This window comes from Amblyomma maculatum, chromosome 1, assembly GCF_055883805.1.
Source record: "Amblyomma maculatum isolate TAMU_Amacu chromosome 1, ASM5588380v1, whole genome shotgun sequence".
Classification (NCBI taxonomy): domain Eukaryota; kingdom Metazoa; phylum Arthropoda; class Arachnida; order Ixodida; family Ixodidae; genus Amblyomma; species Amblyomma maculatum.
The window spans coordinates 311,890,448-311,911,729 of NC_139344.1; the positions used below are offsets into that span (position 1 = coordinate 311,890,448).

The 21,282-nt window shown below is 44.5% G+C and overlaps 1 protein-coding gene across 3 annotated transcripts in view; it reads left to right on the plus strand.

Moving 5' to 3' along the window:
* ArgRS-m (arginyl-tRNA synthetase, mitochondrial) overlaps positions 1-21,282 on the plus strand; it is a 72,422-nt gene that overhangs the window by 31,627 nt on the left and 19,513 nt on the right. For all 3 annotated transcript variants that reach the window (XM_084599679.1, XM_084599661.1, XM_084599682.1), the window contains 9 exons: positions 574-781; positions 3,712-3,788; positions 8,642-8,726; positions 8,828-8,901; positions 9,179-9,285; positions 10,864-10,941; positions 13,130-13,190; positions 14,121-14,322; positions 19,084-19,267. In XM_084599679.1, the coding sequence (XP_084455805.1) occupies positions 574-781; positions 3,712-3,788; positions 8,642-8,726; positions 8,828-8,901; positions 9,179-9,285; positions 10,864-10,941; positions 13,130-13,190; positions 14,121-14,322; positions 19,084-19,267 (1,076 nt within the window). The remainder of the gene's footprint in view (positions 1-573; positions 782-3,711; positions 3,789-8,641; positions 8,727-8,827; positions 8,902-9,178; positions 9,286-10,863; positions 10,942-13,129; positions 13,191-14,120; positions 14,323-19,083; positions 19,268-21,282) is intronic.

A 21,282-nucleotide genomic window follows, 5' to 3' on the forward strand; every position in this document is an offset into this window, starting at 1 on the left:
AGTGGGAAGTATAAATTTCTTTCTTGAAACGCAGTGATTTCCTTCTTAGTGTTACAGGCAAGTTTGAAGTGACACCACTCGCTCGGCTTACTTTTATGCTTTGTGACTCCATGGTGGCACGCAATGGAACGTTAGTGACAATTAATTGGGCGACGAAACATCGCAGCTTTGAACAAGCTTGAAACCGCCGTCGTCGGATGCGCGCTTAAGAGGCAGACAACGATCACCGACTTTTTTTCAGACGTTTTCTGAATTTTTTTTTTTCATTGATGTCGATTTTTTTGTGAGCGGCCCACATGTCACGAACTTCTGGATACAACGAACATTTTTCGTGTGACGCTCAGATTTGTATAAGCAGGCTCGACTGTACTACCATGCCAAGTAACTGTGAGGACAAATTGCAAAGCATGACCCATACAGGCTAAGCAGGCCAATGAGTAATTGCTCCCCAGTTTAAATCTATACCTCTCCCCTAAATACGCTCGATTCAAAGTCTATGATGTTAAGACTGATTCTTCTGTTATCACCATAGTCGTCCAGATGTTCCGTTTTCAGGGGTCAGCTTGCTTGCAGGCAGCGCTGCAGTCAGCGGGGACCATGCCCCGTGCCGTGCGTGCCCTACGCTATGTGGTGGACTTCAGCTCCCCCAATGTGGCCAAACCATTCCATGTCGGCCACTTGCGCTCCACCGTGCTGGGCCACAGCCTCTGCAACCTGCTCAGCTTGGCTGGCCACCACGTCACGCGACTCAACTTCCTAGGAGACTGGGGTACCCAGTGTGGTACTGCTGTTTGCCTCATTTTACTCTCAATTATTTGATGGCATTATACTGCTTAGAAATAGTTTGTGTATACTTTGTGCCATGTTATTTCATGCTGTTTTCAAACCTCAAGTGTTGAGGCTGAAATGGTTAAAGGACCATAGGGGGCCAACTCGTTTAGCCTCTGACTATCATGATTCATGAGTTGTAAAAAGCTTCAGAGAAAAAAAAAAACAAGATGTGATGTTGATGGTGGTGCAGTTCAAAGGCAACTACGATGCATAAAATACTTCCAAAGGGAAAATAGGTAAGCATAGCTGTTCATGATTAGAGGTCACACATCAGAAATTCTCTGAAAGGGATTTATTCTTTTGTGAATGCACTTCGTAACTATATAATGTCATCTTTCTCTCTGGGGAATCGCTCTCTACTTGCACAAAATCCAAATTGTTGTTTGAAACAAAATCCTCCGCACAGCGAGTTGTCCCTGATCCATGATTGGGGCATAAGTCCAAATCGCCCTCTGGAACCTGGGTTTTAATTTATGGAGCTGGGAAGGATACTTGAGATCACCATTTGGAATATACCACAAGGCCAATGTGATTCTATGCATAACTTCCTGTGATCCTTGCGCTAACTTCATTTTTTAAATTTAATTTCCTTAGAAGTCTAGTAAAGTTGAGCTGACATGATGCACCACGCAGCAGAGTAGGCGACGAAACACAGGAGAGGCACGCAATACACACCTACACATGAACAAGGACAATGCTACACTGACAACTGATTAAATTAACACCAACATCCTCTTCCTTCTCCACTTCTAAGGACACACTCCACTTCTTCTTTGACGGCCCTCCCAATGATCTAAAAAGTCTTTCTCTTTCTTCGACAGGAGAACAGAAGGCATGCTCACGCAGTCTTCACCAGCTAAAGATATCTCCTAAGCTTTCAAAATCTCTCTCATTAATCTGTCCTTGTTCTTCCTCAAAACTGCTACTTTATTAAGTTCTGTTGGAGACATTCTTTTTTCACAAAGAGTGCAGCCCTTGCAGTTTATCGCAAGGTTAGTCCTGGACTTTTCCAATATCGTAGAGGCATGTTCTCTAATCCTATCTTTATGCATCTTCCGGTCTGGCCAATATAATTCTTGCCACAGGACAAGGGGATGCCATAAACAATCCCTTGGATGCGCTCAGAGTATCTTGTTCAATGTGCTGTTCTGCATCTCGATCGATTGTCATTCCAATTTACACACGCATACATACTTCTAGCTTCGTTGGGAGCCGTAGGAATTATATGAATGCCATGCTTCTTCCCAATCTTCATCATGTTGTGGGTGAAGCCATGGATATAGGGCACCAAAGAGCTCTTCTTCCTCGGCAACAGATGTCTATTCTCTATCCTTTGTCTCTTATTCTGTGTCAACAAGCTTTCAGCCATTTGGCATATGAATTCATCAGGAAGTCCTGCGTCTATAAGCCTTTCATACTGGTTTAAGAAACTTTGCCTACTAGTGTGATGGCATGATTTCTTAAGAGCTGAAAGCAAAGCAGCCTTCGCTATGCCTCTCTTCACTGTCTTCGAATGATATGACGTATATGGCAGGAATTGCTTCTTCGCTCGGGGCTGATAACTCCAACACAGATGTCCAGCCAAGAATTCAAGCCGCAAGTCCAGGAACCTTAGAACACCTTCTTCTGGGAGTTCTCAAGTGAATCGAAGATCAGGACAACATCTTTGAAAAACTCCCAGCACTATGTCTCTGAAGTCTTCTGTGTCACGTCCCTCACACAGCACCAAAAAGTCGTCAACATAACGCACGACCTTAACAAAACACTTATCTGTTAATTCTTCCTTTATCCTTCTGTCACAAGCTGCAAGGTACACATGACTCAAGGCCGGTGCCACCCTTGACCCAGTACAAACTCCACTCTTTTGGACATATAGTAATCCTTCATAGCTGGCAACAGTTGACTTAAGGTAAGCTCCTAGCAGTTCTAGGAACGTGTCCACAGACACACCGGCTGCATTTTGGAAAGAGATGGCGCCATGATTCTCAATCATGTCTCTTAGTTCTCTCAACAAACCATCCTGTGGAATTGAATAATACATATCTTCAATATCTAGTGAAAACCCAAATAAAGTCTTCTTCTCATATTTCTTAATGTCAAATACGAACTCTTCGGAATTCTTTATCCTGAAAGGATCATCCACTTGAACTTTGCTTAAATGCGTCACTAGGTAACCAGAGATTAACATCTGCCAAGTGTGCGCTTCAGATAAAATAGCCCTGAAAGGTATATCTGCTTTGTGTGTCTTCACACTAAAGAACACTGACAAGGTATCTTCTTTGTACTTTTTATCTTGAGGCACAGCTGCTTCAAGTTTCCTTCCTCTAGTATTCCTATAATCATCCTCTTGGCAGCCTTCAAATCTTTTTTCTTTACCTCACGAAAGTTCTTGTTCATGGCATTCAAAGCTCTCTCTCCATAGTTGGAAGAGTCCAAAACTATAAAGCCCCCTTCTTTATCCAACTGGCAAAGCTTCAGGTCCTTGCTTCCAAGTTCCTTAACAACCTTTTCAAAACTTAACTTGGATCTTTTCTTTTCTTGTGTGCGATTCAAATAGTCAATACCTTCACCCAAAGCTCTACTAGCATCCTCTTCTTCCGCTGTTTGGGCGATATGTCTTACAATGGCAAGGTTGCCAGCTGCATCAATCTTCGGGGGTATGGCAAACTTGGGCCCGTGCTCCAGAACTTCAGTGGTGTAAGTAGACAAATCTACCTCACCCGCAGTAACATGATGTTTGCGCGGTAAAACATGCTCTCTCTTAGTGCATTTGAGCATTTGAAAAACGAGCAGTGTTGTGTGCTGTGGCTACTGTTTGGAGATCATTTTTTTTTCAGGCAGAAATCAAAAGTAATAATATCATTGCTGTAATGATTGCAGGTCTCCTCGTAGCAGGTTTTGGCAAGTATGGCAACAGCGAGGAGCTTGCCAAGGATCCTCTCAGGCACCTTCTGTCGGTTGGTGTCAACCCCTACAAAAATTCTCTATAGCTTCCATGTTACAGCTTTTCAACTAGGAATTGAAATCACAGGGCACAACGAGAAGGGATGGTTTTGTCTTTATGCCTTAAAATCTTCCTAATAGTGTGAGGTAATGGAACATGCCTCTGTAGTAATTTATGCACCTCAATCTGTGCACATTCTTTCTTGCTCTGTACTCCTTCTGCCCTGCAGTGTAAATGTATTCTCATAGTTTTGCATCATTCAGGGACCGTACTTGTGACATTGCGAATGGGATTGCTAAACGTTTAATATGCCTGCCAGTTTTCCTCTTGCATTGGTATCAGTACTGCACCTTGTGTACAAGGCCATGAATGGACATGTGCCTTTACAGGCTTCGCTATTCAACAGGGATTGACAGTGATGAGGGCCCAATATTAAGAGGACACCTGTAAGTCCCCCTTCCCCAATACACACACACTCATCCGCTGATTGTTGACACGTTTGAGACTTGGCGCGTTTTAGAACTTCTACTGAGAACACACGCCATATTTACTCTAAAAATCTGCGGACTGTTTATGTGCATCACCTGAGAATATACTTTCTCACACAGCACCTGGACAGATTGGCTTCTAGACTGAGCTATTTTCGGGAAGACAGGGCACAGAACATCTCCCTCAGAAATCAGACGGGCATTTGTAAAAAAACAAATTTCTCGAGTGGTTTTTTTACTTGCTCATCCGATAGCAAAGCACGATTGGCTGCGTGTGACCACAGATCAAATATAGAGATGGGGCTTGTTCATAAGCAGTTCGCAAATCCTTTCCGTAAATGCGTTACCAATCATCTAATAGTTTTGTGAATTCATCTAGAAAAAGAAAGCTCGCCTAACGCAATGTTTCTACAGAAACAGTTATATTATGTCCTATATGCCGACTTATCAAGTACAGAAAATAATGTTTATTTCTCCACACGCTTTCATACTGCAGGGAGTTAAACCGTTTTGAAATTGTTGCGCCTGTAGAAAATGACATTGTTACTGAACTGGCACAAAATAAAGTTATAACGGGCCAAAATATTCAGTAATATATATTTACATTTATACAGATTATTCATAGTTACAAACAGAGTATGTTTAAAATTTTCACAAAATTTTCATCTTAGCAAAAGGAAGAACTTTTGCATGCGTCACCCACTTTTCTGCTTTCAGTTTACTGAAAAAATTGACGTTTTACGAACTAGCATATGCAGCTCATTCCACCGAGAAGCCGCAGCCTTAGGTGGTGGACACTTAAGCTTTGCCTTTAAGTGTATTATATGATAACGTTAATGGCTCCCACATTCCCCCCCCCCCCCCCCCTCTTGTGGTTTGTTGTTTGCGAATGCATGCACTTACCCTTAAGATAGGGTGAACACTTAAGCCGTGCTATCGCATCTGCAAAGCGAAGCTTAAGCTTCCCCCTATCTTTTTACAGAAACGTTACATGTTTACACAATGCAGAAAATATAAGTGTTATCATTTGACAGGAATTCAGTTTATTCACATAGCATGTCTGATTTTGGTCCAGCTTATAAGCAAGTAAATAAAGGTATTTACGCAGCGCTTTCAAACCTTTTGGTGGGAGAGTTCCTTGATGAGACCTTCAACGTTGCCCCATCTAAGGACCTCCAGTCTCCACTCACAGTAGCGGCAAATTACTGAGGTGGCTGCCAGCTATGAACAGTCACAATACCTAACTAATAATTTATTGATTTTGTTACAGCTTTCACTGCTTATGCTCAGATTTATAAAACACGCAACTGTCCTCAACAGCAGTAATGACAGAGGTCAGTTGGTTTACCAGCTGGTACGAGATGACACCCAACTGAAAGCCAGCTAGAACCAGCTGACTTACAGCTTGTAGGCATCTGGAACCACTTAATACCTGTTGAGTACCAGCTGGAACTAGCTGAACTCAGCTGAAACATTTGGAACTGTAGACCATTTTATTATAGGCGCCGCCGATGGATGGATGGAATATAGGAGCGTCCCCTTTGAAACGGAGTGGTAGCAGTAGCTATCATGCTCATTTGTGTATGTGGCGCCATCTAGCAGCCAATTTGAAAAAAGCTGCCATGCTAGTATGTGCAGTTTCATTTGCACAGCAGGGGACATGTACAGCGCACATTGACATTTCGGAACTTTAGCATGCAAATTTTTTGTATTCTGAAATGACCTGGCTGAAAGAAAAAAAAACCTTTTCAGCAGCAGCCAAGCTGTTCAGTCAGAAATGACCAAAATTTATGCTCCTGTTCGGATCAGTTGAAGGCTACAAGCCTAATTACAATTATAGTGTGTAACTTTTATGTGACACAGAGAGACGGTGGCGCACCACTTGCTTCACGACAGCGATGAAGCAAGCAAGGCAGGGCAGCTTTCGATCTACTGTTTATCCTTAAATGATTTTTTGAGACAGGCTACCGTAACAATATGAGCAATGAAAGCAAGTGAATGTAGATGTTTCATGTCATGCTTAGGAGCAATGCTAATCGCTCTACATTTGTCGGGTCAGTCGATCATTAATATACTGTTTACTGCTTGAGTGGCTACTGCAGGAGTTCTCACACCTTCACTGGGGTTTTTATTCTTAAGAATCTATTATCCATTTCGGATCCATTTGATCTGCTCTAGGCTATTTTTGTTGGTCGTACTCCTAATTGGGCTAGTTGGTGAACGAATTGAAGCATGGTGCTAGCGCACAAGAAAACATACACAGAAGATAGGTGGACAAGACACACGCTAGACTTGCAACTAAATTTTACTTCAACTGAGTGCGGCACCGGCGGAGCAATGTTAAAGAGGAGGAAGAAAGAGAAATTGTGTATAAATGCGTCTTTTTGCAGAGTAAAATTCACTTGCAAGTCTAGAGTGTGTCCTGTCTCCCTACCTTCTGTGTGTGTGTCTTTCTTGTGCACCAGCACCATGTCTGAATGCTTTTGTTGGGTGGCAAAGCTGGGTCATTCAAGAGTCTACTACTAGGCAATTGGATCTCAGCCTTGCCTACATGACTCGGGAACCGTTTTGCCCGAGTCATGTAGGCAAGGTTGTCGACAATGGGAGCGGCTATCCTACAATTTCTTTGAGTGGTCACTAGCTGTGTTTGTCTGATGCTGCCATCATGCTGACATCCAGGTGAAAGAGAAAATGCACAATTGATACTTATAGAATAGTGACCTTATATTATGTCCCATAATGACCTCAGCGAAAGTTGTTTGTCTTCGCAAGGTTTGCTTACTTCAAGAAATAGCTGCTGTTCCCATGACCATATTTCCATTATCAGCAGCAGAAGCTTACAAGATAAGTGTTTTGCAAAAAAAAAAAAGAAGAATTGTAGCGCAACCAATTTATTAGGCATCGTTGTCTTTAAGTGGGACATGTTCTTTCATAATTTCATACACCTCAGGTGACTGCATCGAAATAGTTTCTTTCCTTAAATCCCAGGCGGCATTTCGTAAATATTTGCTGCAAGGAATATCATCCGCTTGTTGCCCAAAGGCTACCGTTGCTACACTGGTATTCAGTTTTTCCTGTTCGTTCTCCACAAACGCAGTGTTCGAAACTCGAACGAAAGTCTGCCAAGGCGAAACACTTTCGGTTGGGGCTTTAAATTCAGAGGCTGTTCGTCTTCACCCAATTGAAAGTGTTGCAACTGGAGCAGCGTAGAGCGACACACACGCATACCACCGGTGTAAATCTTTTATCTTCCGTTAATCACCTCCTTTTGGTTGAGTAAAGTAATAAATTTTGCTAGCCGCGGCACTTCTTAGCACCTAAACTGCGGCTGGCAGAAATGAAACACTTATGAAAAGGAAGGAAAAAAAAAGGGCGAAAAGAAGAAATAACATAGATGAGGTATGTAAAAAGTTATAGAATATAAAAATGGCTTTAAAGGTAACAGATCGCTTGCATCAGCTAACCAACTTAGACACTTTTCAGCTATTAAAGACATTTTGTGTGTGAAAGACTGCGCAACACATGTGCTTTCCCGTAGAAAGGCCTGACGCTCCTGCTATTATCACCGCGTCCCCACATACTAGAGAAGAGGAGCGGCGCTGTGCGCTCTAGTTCGAGGCTATTTTCCTCCTCGCCATGAAAACGGCCTATGGATGCAACCATTTGGAATTTTTTTATCTATTTGAGCCAATACAAAATTTTGTACTTTGGCGAATCATGAGACTGGCTTTGCGATTAAGCGTACAATGCGACGAACAGCTTTTGAAGCATTCGGAATTACAATACATAAGCTCTTATTCAATCACGGGACATCAGGAACAAGATGATTTGACTGTTTTTCTGACTAAACCAAAAATGCGCTATATTTTTCCAGCTTTTGGGGGCCCCGGAGAAGGAAGGTCCGGTTCATTTGAACCCTTTCAACCCTGGATAATCCGGCCCGGCTCAATTCTGCAGAACATTAGCGTAGAATGCGAAGAACAGCTTTTGAAGCATTCGGAATTACAATACATAAGCTCTAATTCAATCACGGGACATCAGGAACAAGATGATTTGACTGTTTTTCGGACTAAACTTAGAAATGCGCCATATTTTTCCAGCTTTTGGGGGCCCCGGAGAACGGAAGGTCTGGTTCATTTGAACCCTTTCAACCCTGGATAATCCGGCCCGGCTCTATTCTGCAGAACATTTCGCCGTGGGTGGCTCCTTTGTGATATATCGTGTGGACTTGAGAACTGCGTGCCTATTCAGGGATTAGTGATTAAGCGAGTATCAGAGGGACAAGACAGTTGAAACTGAACCACCCATGCATGCCTAGAGCCATGTGAATACCTATGTTTTTTATGCCTTCAAAACAAGTTTTAGTTTTGTTGTTCAGGTGTATGTGGCAGCCAATGCAGAAGCAGAAAAGGACCCGGACTTTCGCTCTGAAGCTCTGCAATGCTTCGCTGACCTCGAGGCTGGTGAGAGCTGCTGCCATTGTTATATTTAGTGGGCTGACTAAAGCATCGTGCAGCTGGCTGTTGGAGCTCATCCTGTGCATGGTAATTCTTGCACCTTCTAGGTGAACCGGGGATGCTGGACATGTGGCAGCGCTGGCGGCAGCTGAGCCTGGATGGCTACAGCCAGCACTACAAGGTGACTTGCATTTCATGATTGCTGCTAGTAGAACTCTTTTTCCATGCATTTCGTCACTTTTGGGATTGCGGCTGTGCACACTGGTGCTGTTAAAAACTTGTTAACTGCCTACCATTTAGCTCTGGCTGCTATGAAACGGGATAACCTGGATTGAGGATTCAAGGAGGAGGATCTAATAATGGAGGCCTATCATAGCTGTCTCTCCACACACTAGTGGAGGCAGTCCAGCTTAGTATGTGTCCTAACAGAGTCTGTTTAGCCAGTGCTGTCTTTGCAGCGCCTGGGTATCTCTTTTGATGTTCTGGATGCGGAGTCCAGGCACAGCTGGGCTGCCCTGGACCTGCTGAAGCGGCTGCGTGCGGAGGGGAAGCTAGTCTCCCGCAAGTGTGTTTGCTTGTTTGTCTTGTTAAAGTATGTCATTGCTTGCGAATATATTACGGGAAGGCGTAAGTGTAGTTACTATTCTCATAAAAGTGTTTTTGTAGTATCTGTGAAGCAGGCTTCAGCAGCTGTGAGAGCAACCTCAGAGATTGGTCCTTAGGTGTGCCGCTAAAAATGTGTCTACTTTGCAGCTGGAAGCATGCTATTTTTGCTATCATACTGTAGTCACTGTTTGGCTTAGGGCCCCTGATACACGCACATAGTTAATGTGCTGTAATACACAGGTTGGTGGGGTGAGGTAGTTTTGGAGAGGGGCCATCCAACAACATCCTTCTTATTTCAGTCTACCTCTGGGGCAGCATAGAAGAAGGTTACTTGCTAATTGCTCTGAAAAATACAAACAGCAGCCACTGTTACTGCGCTCAGATATTTTAAAATTAATATTGCCGATAAATGTCCACTCATGCAACCTGTGCACTACAAATAGTGTTCAAGACCTCGGAGTATTGTATCACCTTTGCTTCATTACCTGTTAACAGCACTGATGAGAATTGATGTCAAGATCGCTGGAATGTGGTGAGGGGCTGATGTTGTGTGGCTAGTTAAGGTATAGTCAAATCATACGGGATCGTCAAAAATTATTCGTTATTTTGAAATGTCATTGTAAGGAAAAACTCTGGGGTTTATTGGTGAAACTTAGCAATGAAAGTGACCTTAGCAGTAAACGTGCGCGCAGACAGGGAAAATCTCAAAGGGAAATGTTGCATTCGCTTCAAACCTGCTTTACTTGATGAAGTCACTTATTTTCTTCTGGCAGCTGCAGAACACACAACCAATGCGCACTTGTAAACCCGGTCTTTGTTTACCACTGAGCGATGAAAGTCATGTGCTAAAGCATTCGCTAGGGTGTTGTCTTCTGTGCTCAGGGAAATTTGGCCGTCTTGTCTTAGTCTCAAAATGGTTGCGGCAGTCAGTGGGCTGCAAATGCCAGATTGTCTGCACCAAGTCGGTTCACTTTTCCTTGGCATCGATTTCAATATGTTCACTTTTTCTTGCAGCAAGAACTGCTTTCGCTTCTTCTTGGTGCCGCCGCTGGCTGCATTCATCGTTGGATCTCGCACAAACTTTGCACTGTGACCTCCCACAACAAAAAATACGTACCTACCCGTTTGAACAGCTTGAATGACACACAACACAAAGGGAAAAGAGAAATAAAGAGCAGCTTTTAGGTGGTGCTAGGATTCGGCACGATGATAGCTACTGCCCAAGGTATATGCACAGAGAAACAGTGGTTTCTGTTTCAGGTGACAGTTGTGGTGCTGTTAATTTTTGCCCAATTCATAATACGGATGTTCCTTGATTGTAAAGGAAAAAGTCAATTTGGTGCGTTATTCTGGAATGTGCACTATATATTGAAATTCGTAATTTTGAAATATTTTTGCTTTCAAAATGTTAGGAATCTGGCAGGGATTTTGAGAATATTCATAAGTTTGAAAACTTTGTTAATGTGGTGTTAGTAGTAACGAGATTAGACTGTTGCTATCTGTTAGTGCCGACAGCTTCCTTGTGTGCGACTTGCAGGGATGGCGTCCTGGGAATTGAGTGTCCAGAGTTTGTGCCCCTGGCAAAGAGCTCTGGAGCCAGTCTCTACGTGACAAGGTAATTGGCGACTTTCTGGTTTCATGTCCAAGATTTGCCCAAATAATTGCTTGTGCAGCAACTCTTCATGGCATGAGGATAATCAGGGGTTATTCAAATGTGAGATATTCAGCTGGCCCAATTAACTATGCCATCAAACTGGTACATTTTCTCGTGTCTTTGGCAGTTAGAATCGTTGCAGAAATCATTCTGAGTGGTCGAGCTATTGGCCTACAAGTTGAATGTCAACAAGTCAGAACCAGCTACAGAAATGGTAGTCAAAATATAGTAATGGTGTCCTGTACACTGTTTTCGTGGCGAGGGGGACAATGGCCTGAAACTGGAGTGCGCAGCCTCACTCCTCCTCTCTGGTATGTGAAGACGAGGTGATTGCAGCGGGGGCGCCTGGGCCACGCACTCTTTTGCACACAAAGCATCTTGAATAGCCAAAAAGCGTCCAAGCTGCTCAGCTGATACGTTCTATCTTTAGTTCTTTATATGCCTACCCCTGTACTGTCTTCTTTTCACCCTTTCCTTCCCATCCCCGATTGTTTCGTTTCTGCCGGCCACAGCTTAGCTGCTAACGAGTGCCGCAGCTAGCAAAATCTTTTTCTTTACTTCGATGTCCGAATTAACGAGGGAATAACAACCAAAAACAGATCGTTAAAAAAAAAAGGTAATAAGATTAACAGTGCTGGAGTGCATGCATGTCACTGTACGCTGTTCTACTTGCAACTATTCTAATGAGGTGAAGACGAGTGGCCACTAAATTTCAAGCACCAACCGAAAATATTTTGCCTTGGCAGCCTTTCGTTCAAGTTCCGAACACTGTGTTTGTAGAGGAGGGACAGGAAAAACTCAATAGCCATGCGACAGGTGGATGATATTCTTTGCGGCAAAAATTTATGAGATGTCATCTGGTGAAGAAAAACTATTTCAGCACAGTAGTCACCTGAGATTTATGCAAGTATGAAAGAACATGCATGTCCCACATGCAGTCAACGATATCTAATAAATTGGTTGTCAACTTATTATTTATTGAAGCAGTGCCACAATTTTTTTTTTTCCAAAAACTCTCATCTCATAATTTGGCTGCTAGTAATAAATGTGAATGTGGTCATGAGAACGACAACCATTTCTTAAAATAAGCAAATTTTGCTACAACAAATGGACTATAAAATAATTGTTCGTAGAAGCAATCTTTGCTGATTCCCTTTGGGACGTTAAACTCCACAAAACCAAACCAAACCAACCAATTCTTGCTGATGTCATTATGGGACATTATTCTATTAGGTCACTATTCCATAAGGATCAATCATCTGTTTTCTGTTTCATCTGCCAGATGTGAGCATGGCAGCAGCGTCAGACAAATGAAGCTAGGGGCCAGTCACAGAAATTCCAGGATAGCAGCGCCAGCTGTCGACGACAGTGATTGCCGCTCCTTGCACGCAATTGGTATACCGGTGGCAAAGTCATGCAGGCAATGCTGAAATTCGATCTCCAGGCAGTCAATGCTGCAGACACTTTAACGCGGCGGCTTTGTTACTCGATAACAGTGACCTAGGGCAGAGTAAATGGGCCTGAAGTGGATAGTGGATCCTTATCAGTAGAACCCCAGTGGACACAACTCCTCGCAGTGACCACTCAAGCAGTAAACAGAGTATATGCATAATCGGTCAGCCCAACAAATGTAGCGAGACTAGCATTGCTTCTAAAAATGACATGAATGCTTGCTTTCATTGCACAAACTGTTATGATACCTTAAAAATCATTCAAGGATAAAAAGTAGATCAAAAGTTGTTTGCTTCACCTCCCTCACGGCCAATGGTGTTTTTCTCTGAGCCACATAACACTGTAATCAGGCTTGCATTCCTCAGCCGACCCAATCAGGTGCATAAATTCTGGTCTTTTCTGACGACTTGACTGCTGCTGAAATGCCGTTGTGCACTAAGGTGTCTCCTGTTCCGCGGGTGCGACCACACATCCCAGTGTAGCTACTAGATGGTACCACCTATACAAATGATAAAACGGGTCTATATGGATCAGGAGGTACTTGAATACTTACTGTATGCATTTCAAGCTTGTCTAGGCAGCTGTTGTCAGGCCATCGCTATTCCAATGTTCAGTTGAAGCTGTTCAGTTTTTCCCAGTGAACAATGGCAGACGAGCACCAGGTGAGTATTGCACGAGTGCTCTCCTGCTGCTGCAGGGATGTGGTGGCAGCCTTGGAGCGCAAGGAGCTGCACAACTTTGACTGGGCCTACTACGTGGTAAGTGTTGGCAGCCAAAGAATTGAAACCTCCTTGGGGCTTTGAAAAAATTTGTATAATTTTGAATTTCTCATGGTCTGCATGTAAAGCATGAGTTCACAGGGTGGCTAACGGAATTTATTTGCTCACTGCTCGCAGTTCATGCAGCTGGTGGTCACAACATCAACAACACAGGCCAAATGCCTACGTTCAGTCACAGACTTACGAAGTGCGACATGCAGGCCACGCTCAGTCACAATGTCAGCAACATCAGGGGCCAAGCGCACAGCTAGCTATCGCGCTTTTAAACTTGATGCAATGCTCGTGGTGTGTGCCACATTGCACAATCATGGTTCACACATTGTAGTGACGCAGAAGAGAGAATGTCCGAAATACTGCACTTCAGCCAGACAGTTTTATGAAACCGTATCTCAACTATGTTCATAGATTCTATTGCAGTGACCTGGCTCTTCATGTAGAGGCAGCATAAAGCTTGAGCATTATTTAAGATGGAATTTTTTGGGACAATTATTTATTTATTTATTTTCATTATAGTGTCACCAGGCGTGAATGTCAGAGAGCAAGCTGCATAACCATGAAGAGATCGATACCTGAGAAAAGGCGCCAGCAGTGAACTGAAATGCAAAACATATAGGTAACCCCACTGAAGATGAAAGCATTTCACTCCACATTGGCGAGGTGATGGTAGAATCCACCGCACCATCCGGTTACAGTCTTGAATTCCTTCATAATGGCTTAAAATGAGTGCACCTGCAAACATGTTCAGGATCTCCACAATAGTACATTTCAACTGAACAGAGAGATCCAGCAAGTGAGGTTGCAGCTACAGAGAAATGTCTGCCTTTTCCATGACAGGATGAAGCCATGTATTTTCTGTAGAACAGGAAAATGGAGGATCAGTATCACACTTTATTCAGTGGCATGGCGCAGGTGGACAGGTCCCAGGCAGAACACTTTCGTCGGCTGGCCTTGGTGCTGGAGCGGCTGGGTGTGGAATGGGCCAGTCGTGTGCAGCATGTGCCCTTTGGTCGTATCCGGGGTGTCAGCAGCCGCAAAGGGGTCGGCATGCTGCTTGACGACCTGTTAGATGAAGCTGCGCGTCGTGCTCGCCTTGCCATGGACCAGGCACCCAGTAGGTATTTGCTTGCCCTGTCTTGATAACCTTTGAGATAGTTCTGTGGCATTGTCACCATTTCAACGCATTGATTGCAGAGTGATTTGCTGCTGCCAGAAAGAAATAGAGCATCATGGCGACATCACCGTGGCATGCGCTGAGAACAGAAGGAACGTTTAGTAAGCTTGCGCAGGACGAAGGTCGCTGTAAACAGTGGGGCCCCGGAGAGAAGCGCAAAGGCTGGATGCTGGATTATTGAATATGATGCTGCGATCTGCAGCGATGGGGGAGGGGGGAGGCAAAAACGCAACATGCCTACAGTGCGTCAAGCAATGCTGCCTTTGAAACCAACTCACACGTGCAAATGTTTCAAGGCCTGGAGAGTAGATTTTCAGTCTATTCCCCAGAAGGGCATACAGAGTGCTATATCAGCTTCCATCTTCATGGCGGCATGGCTACGTTGTGTGATTGCACAGTCACTGATTAAATTAAATGAAGGTGTAAGGTATGACAAATACTAATCACCTACCCTCCTGGACTTCTGGGCTGATTGCTCGTGCATGTGAGGAGGTGGACAACGCCATGAACAACTCAGTTCTCTTCAGAAAATTTTGACAGATGCACATTTGATGACCGGGGAGAGGGAGAATGGCAGTATATACCGATAATGATAACGCGGCAGATGTCTTGAGAGAAAAAAAACGACAGGAGACGTGGCTGCACAGCTCTTCTTTCGAATAGAGTAAAATCTTGTTTGTTAATTTGACCCTCAGGAAAAATGTTAGAATTATCAAATAGCCCTAAAAAACTGTCAAAAACCGTTTGCATCAGAGCAATTTTATACAATGAAACCTGGAATATGGTTGTATATACATTTGAAATGAAACCTATGCAACTGTGCAATGGTGTCAGGAATGTCAAAGAATTGCTTCAAGTACCACCATCGCCCTTTTCACAGTATGGTGGCGCCTAATAGACCTTTCCAGTAATTCCGCCGTGCCACCGAGCAGCCGCGCAAGGCCGCCTGGGAAAGCGGAGCACCGCCGCGCTTACGTCCCTCAGACTGCCAGTTCTCAGGCGAATGTTTCTTTGCCATCTCGGCGTCCTTGCTGCACTGCTGCTCCCCGCTGTTTTCTTTTAATTATGTTGTGCCCATCATTTCTTTGCATCGTGTTGCACTGTTGGGTGTTTCATTCTAAATCCATGGATCATCAGCCGGCATGAAAAGTGCAGCTTTCGCCCACTTTAGCTCTCCGTGGCGGTGCGCACATGTGCAGTGCAGAAGCAACCCTTCTCTCCGCGCCAACACGCACATCTGGAGCAGAGCGGCGAAACACCGCCATGGTTATGGCGAGTCTGTTGTGGCGGTGTGCCACGAACAGCGACCTTGGCTTTACATGGCGTATTGAACCTTTCGCTTCAAAAGTCACGAAAAAATTGCACAAAGACTAGCCGGTAACTATCTAAGCAATCCGGTGCTTGCTGCATTTTTCAAGGAAGCAGCAACAACGTGCACAACAAGACACATGATGGCAGCAAACGGCCCGTTTGCATTATGGCAATACGTCCCTACATATAGTGTGACCCGTGCATCTGAGCATCCTCAAAAACGCAACAGCTCAGCATACTCAAGGAAGCAGAAAATATGAGTAGGCTTTGGAACAGCACGACGCCATCCCGAAAAAAACAACTAAAAACCAGTGACGTGCATGACATGCACTGCAGCATCTGAAATGGCATGACCAGCCTCATCACAGTCGCAGAAAGCCCGAGAGGTACGTGTTGATGGTGGGTGGTCGGTCTTCAGGGTGGGTGGCAAAACCACTGCCGCCCACCATGAACCCTGGAACGACTGGAAGTCTCTTTTTCACATGACAAACTTTTTCATGGGCCGTGCACCATCACTCAAGAGAACTTAAGCTATACTCTTATTTTGATGAATAACTACTGAACCTTTGTACAGTCAGCCACTTTTTTTAACAGTATCGTACGTGCATTGATTTCCAGGTGCAGAAGATGAAGCAAAGCAGAAATCAGGAGAGGATCATGCCGAGTGTTATCTGGTTGGCTGTTTTGCATCGTGTGAAATAACCCCGCGAAACAAGTTTTACGGCAGAGTTCAGAGCGCGTTTTTGTTTTGTGTGTGTGTTCTGTTTGCTGCGTGTTTTTGCTTTCATTGAGGCAAATGCTTTACATTCTAACCACGATGCCAAGCTCCAGACGTGTTTGCAGGTACCGTCCCGAGGGCGTTTCTTTTGACTGCCGATATCGAGGGTCCTTTTCCATAAGTAATGATCACAGCTGGTTTTTTGAAGCATGCTGCTTTATTTGTCGGAAATATCAACCGCACTGTATGCAGCTGATGAAAAAAAAAACGTCGCAGCTTCTTGGGCCTCGATACACAATAGTCGTTTATGAGTAAGGGTGGCATCACTAATTAGAACGGCTCCCAGCAGACGGCACTCACTGCAGCAGAAGGAATTGTGGGTGCGCCTTCGCATGCTTTCTCCTCTCTTTTGCCTTCCAGCGCAGCAGTCGCCACTCGCGCGATAGTTTTAAGAAACTTCGCCGATTGTGCTGTCAACTTATATCTTTTGCCTTCCAGCGCAGCAGTCGCCACTCGCGCGATAGTTTTAAGAAACTTCGCCGATTGTGCTGTCAACTTGTTATATTCTGCTTGATGAAAGAGACGTTTGAGGCAATAGTCAAGGTGACTCGCAGGTAATGCATATCTGGAGGGCGGCATGAATGGGCTCATTTCGGTCTCTTCGATATATAGGAGAGCTGCAAAAGTGCGCATGCCAATGTTTTGCACGTGCTTGCAGCGAAAATTACACTCGCTGTGCTGAGCCATTTTGAAATTTTTTATTCAAATGTATGTCATCTTGTTCTGCTTATATTGCATCCCTCATAGCTAGTTTCACTTTGGGACTTGTAACATACCGTATACACGCGTGTAATAGCCGCACCTTTTTTTCCGAGATTGGGGTGAAAATCAGGGGGTGCTGCGATTACATGAGAAAAAAAGACAGCGAAAAAAAATTATTTGCGGTGGTACCTGCCTTTATTATTGTCAAAAATCTCCTCGTCCTCCTCCGCTAAACTCGTCGGGATTTCAGGCTTGTCCCGTGTCCAAAACATCACTCCTCGTTGTCGTCCTCCTCCTCCTCCGAACTCATCGGGACTTCAGGCTCGTCCTTGTCCCAGATGAGGTCATCCTCCATACCGTCCAGCCTGTTTGATATAACTGATGAGCGGTATAACTAACACATTTTCCCATCGAGGAAAAAGAAAATCTTCAGCTCACGAGCGCAGAACAAATCAGGGCAGCGATGCGTTTCGATTGCGAGATCGCACGTGATATACTTCGGGCGATCATGGAGGAAGAAAAATGCGGGCGATCGAGGAAATGGCTGTTAAACGAAGGAGCGAACAGACTTGGATTGGATTGCATTGGATTTGCTGGCCTCACCCTTACGGGCTTGCATCGCTGCGGCTAGGAGCGCCCTCTTTGTAACGGAGGTGGTGGCCGCTGCCCCCATGCTCGACTTTTTTTTTTCCTCAAATATTTTCCTAATTCTTATTGGCAATTCTACTTCTAACCTTACGCTTCATTTTGGCTTTCACTTGATTTTTGGGCCCCACGAAACGTTCCGTATTTCTTGCACCGCACAGTAGACGGCACTGCCCAACTGCCTGAAACTCATGGTGCGGCTTTTACTCGGGAAATTTTTAAAAAAATTTTTTTCTCAATTTTCTTTCTAAAGTTCGGGGTGCGGTCATTACATGTGTGCAGCCATTACACGCGTGTATACGGTATATGCTTAGCCTGCTTAATTAGAGTGTTCAGTACATGGATATTTCGTTTATTAGTCAGGTTTTAAACAACCTTCGGTAGGAAAATTTAGATAGTCTGGGAGATATTACTGGGTGACTGTGTTGAGATCCTAGCAACATTTATACCCACTTTCTAGGACCGATGTTGAAAGGGTCACTGGTTGAAACTCATGAAAGTGAAAACGGAGGAAAGCGTGCTACTTGACAAGTTCGATGCTGTTTCAGAGACATTGTGCTTCGCACTCAAGATAACTGGCGGCAGCTTTTGTGTCCCTTTCTGTAGAAATAGAGCGCAGGAAGTAGTGCAGGCGAGTAGGATCTGACAGCTTCCTTGTGTTTGGATTAAGGTCACATGCACACAGAATATTCCATCTAAACTTCTTATTGTTGAGGGTACAACAAAAATGCATGAGCTGCAGGTGTTTGTTCTTGCTTTATTCGTCGCACTATTGTAGAGCAATCATGGGATTAAGAGCCGCGAACAAACTGATCCAATTTCAGTGCAGAAGGGCAACACACGTTAGCCACGAAGGCGATATCCGTCGCCGAAGGGTCTACTTGTAGCGCTCCACGCCGCTACCCTTTGCTTTCATTTCTATCCAACTGCAAAAAACTCATGAAAACAGGTGCCGTTTTTGCGACGCAACCAACTGCACTACAGCTTGTCGGAATATTGATAATTATGCTCTAAAATAGAGCAAGCATCACACAGCCAATACAGAAGGACCGAGCTTTTGCCTACACCACGAAAGTCACTGCTGTCGCCAGTGCTGCCTTATCTCTGACGTCATGGGCTAACTCTTGTCTGTAATGGTAGGCATGAAAAGTTTCAGGTGGGAGGGGATAAGAAACTAGTCATGTCTTATTTGTGCATAGCCCTGTCAGTTTATCAACTGTGCAGCACATTTTTTAGAGGCCCTAAAACTGGAAGGGGCTGCGCAGCTACACGAGTGAATGGCGAGGAGGCACTAGGGCTGACAGCCGAGCAGCTGGGGCTGGCGGCCGTGGTGGTGAATTGCCTTCGTGGTCGGCGCAGCAGGGATGTCACCTTTGACTGGCAGCAGGCGCTTCATGCAGCTGGTGACTCAGGCGTCTCGCTGCAGTACACTCACGCCAGGCTGTGCAGGTGTGTACTGTGAGACAGGCATCACTACACCACAACCCTGCCATAGCTGCTGCCAAGGATACTTGAGTGCTTTGATGTCCTCTCTTCTTCTCGGCACAGTAGTGTGGTATCACTGAGGCTGGATGTGAGCTGGCACTGGTGTTGTGTTTTGTGATTGGACAACTGGAGCACTCTATATTACAAGCAAATCCACTTATAACAATGTTGAAGTGCCACGAAAATATTATGGTTATAACCAATAATTGTTATAACTGAGCTAAGCCAAAACAACAAAGAAAGCATGAGAAACTGGAGAGTTTTTATTTAAGAGAAAGTAGCTGCTTACATTTTTCACTTAATTGCAGGCAAAAATACACAATTAATCAGCTTAAATTTAGTTTGACTGCTTCATGCTAATATTGTCGACATCCCTCTGCAGGCCATCCAGCTGCTGTGCATAGCTGAGTGAAAAATATTTAGCACAAATGAGGTTCCGCAAGGACTTGGTCATTCTTAGGACTTCGTGATGTGGTTTGGTTGACATGGTCGCAGTGTTTGTGAGCTTTTTGTGTTTTTTTTTCCCGCTAGGATTTGCACTCAGTGACAAATGTAAGTGTTATAACCAATAATCTACTGTTACAGAATTGTTATATGCGGGTTATTTTACTATAGAAGATGTAGTGCTATGGCTGTCTATTGTTATATCCAGTATATTGGTATAAGTGGGTTTGATTGTACTTGGTATTCGTTATGTTCATACTGTATGTTGACATTCCAGTCTGTCCTGTGCTTGAAGACGTCAACACGCGCTCACTTCTGAAAAGCTTGAGCAGGCTGATGTCTTCTGACGTGGCATAGTCTATCACAAACACAAGAGATAATACTAAATGAAGTCCACACTGGTGATGCGCACACTACCGAATGACGGTTTATTTCTGGTTTGAAGAAAAAGGCGAAAACATTCCAGGACTAAAGAAAAAGAGGGAAGCATAAAATATTTTTGGATTAATGAAAACAAAACCTTAAGAAGAAAACTTAGAGAAACATGAACTATGTTCGGGAAAAAAAAATCCTGTCTTCTGTTGGCATCTCGTTCCTGTTGAGGGCTACCAATGGCTCACTCACACGTTCTCCCTCTTGTCCGAAGTCAGTCATTTTAAAAACTTCAATTATCATCCTAATCAAACTCTTTTCGGATGTTGCCAAGACGGTTGTGTCCACGAACCTGGCCTTGCAAAGCTTCACACAAGAATCCCTCTCTATGCCATCTTTTTCGCACCAGGAGTAGTGAGTGGGTTGTCGGGTTTCCTGGCATCCACAATACTTCACATGCCATCCGATGCTCAAGGAGATAGTGACCAGTCTGTCCTGCATACGCCTTTCTACACGTCAGAGGAGTCTTTAAACTCTCTTGCAGCAACTGCGAAGTGTTCCTTATGCTGCACACTACAGCCTTCCTTGGGCTGACTGTGTGCTGTTACATGATTTGAGTTCAATTTTCCCACCGTGCACAACCGTCATCTGGAAACACTGGACTCCTCTCCACTCGCCTTCCCTCTCGCCCTCGCGCTTTCTCTCTGTCTCAAACCTCCCTCTAACTGGCGTCCGCAATCGCAGCAGCATGACGGCGGTGAGCACCACGTCTCTCGGAACGCTGCAACGGAACCTGAGGGCCACGCTTCATACACACCAAGCGCTCGCAACCAAGGGGTCACGCCGAACTTTGCGAGTAAGCAAGCTGATCAAGCTAATGCTCTGGAGCTGACCGCCATGGCGAAGTGTATGATTCGACGCGATCTTGTGAGTACTGCCCTTTCAAAGTTCGACGACTGCCCTGAAAACTACCAGTCGTGGAAATCTATGTTCAAGGGAATGACACGGACTCTTGAAGTCACAGCAAGCGAGGAACTTGACCTCGTGAAGTAGCTTGGGACTGAGCTGTCAAGCTATGCAAAGAGGCTACGTTCAGTGCACGTGGACAACCCGGAGGCCAGGCTAAAGATAGTCTGGGAAAGACTTGAGGAATGTTATGGCCA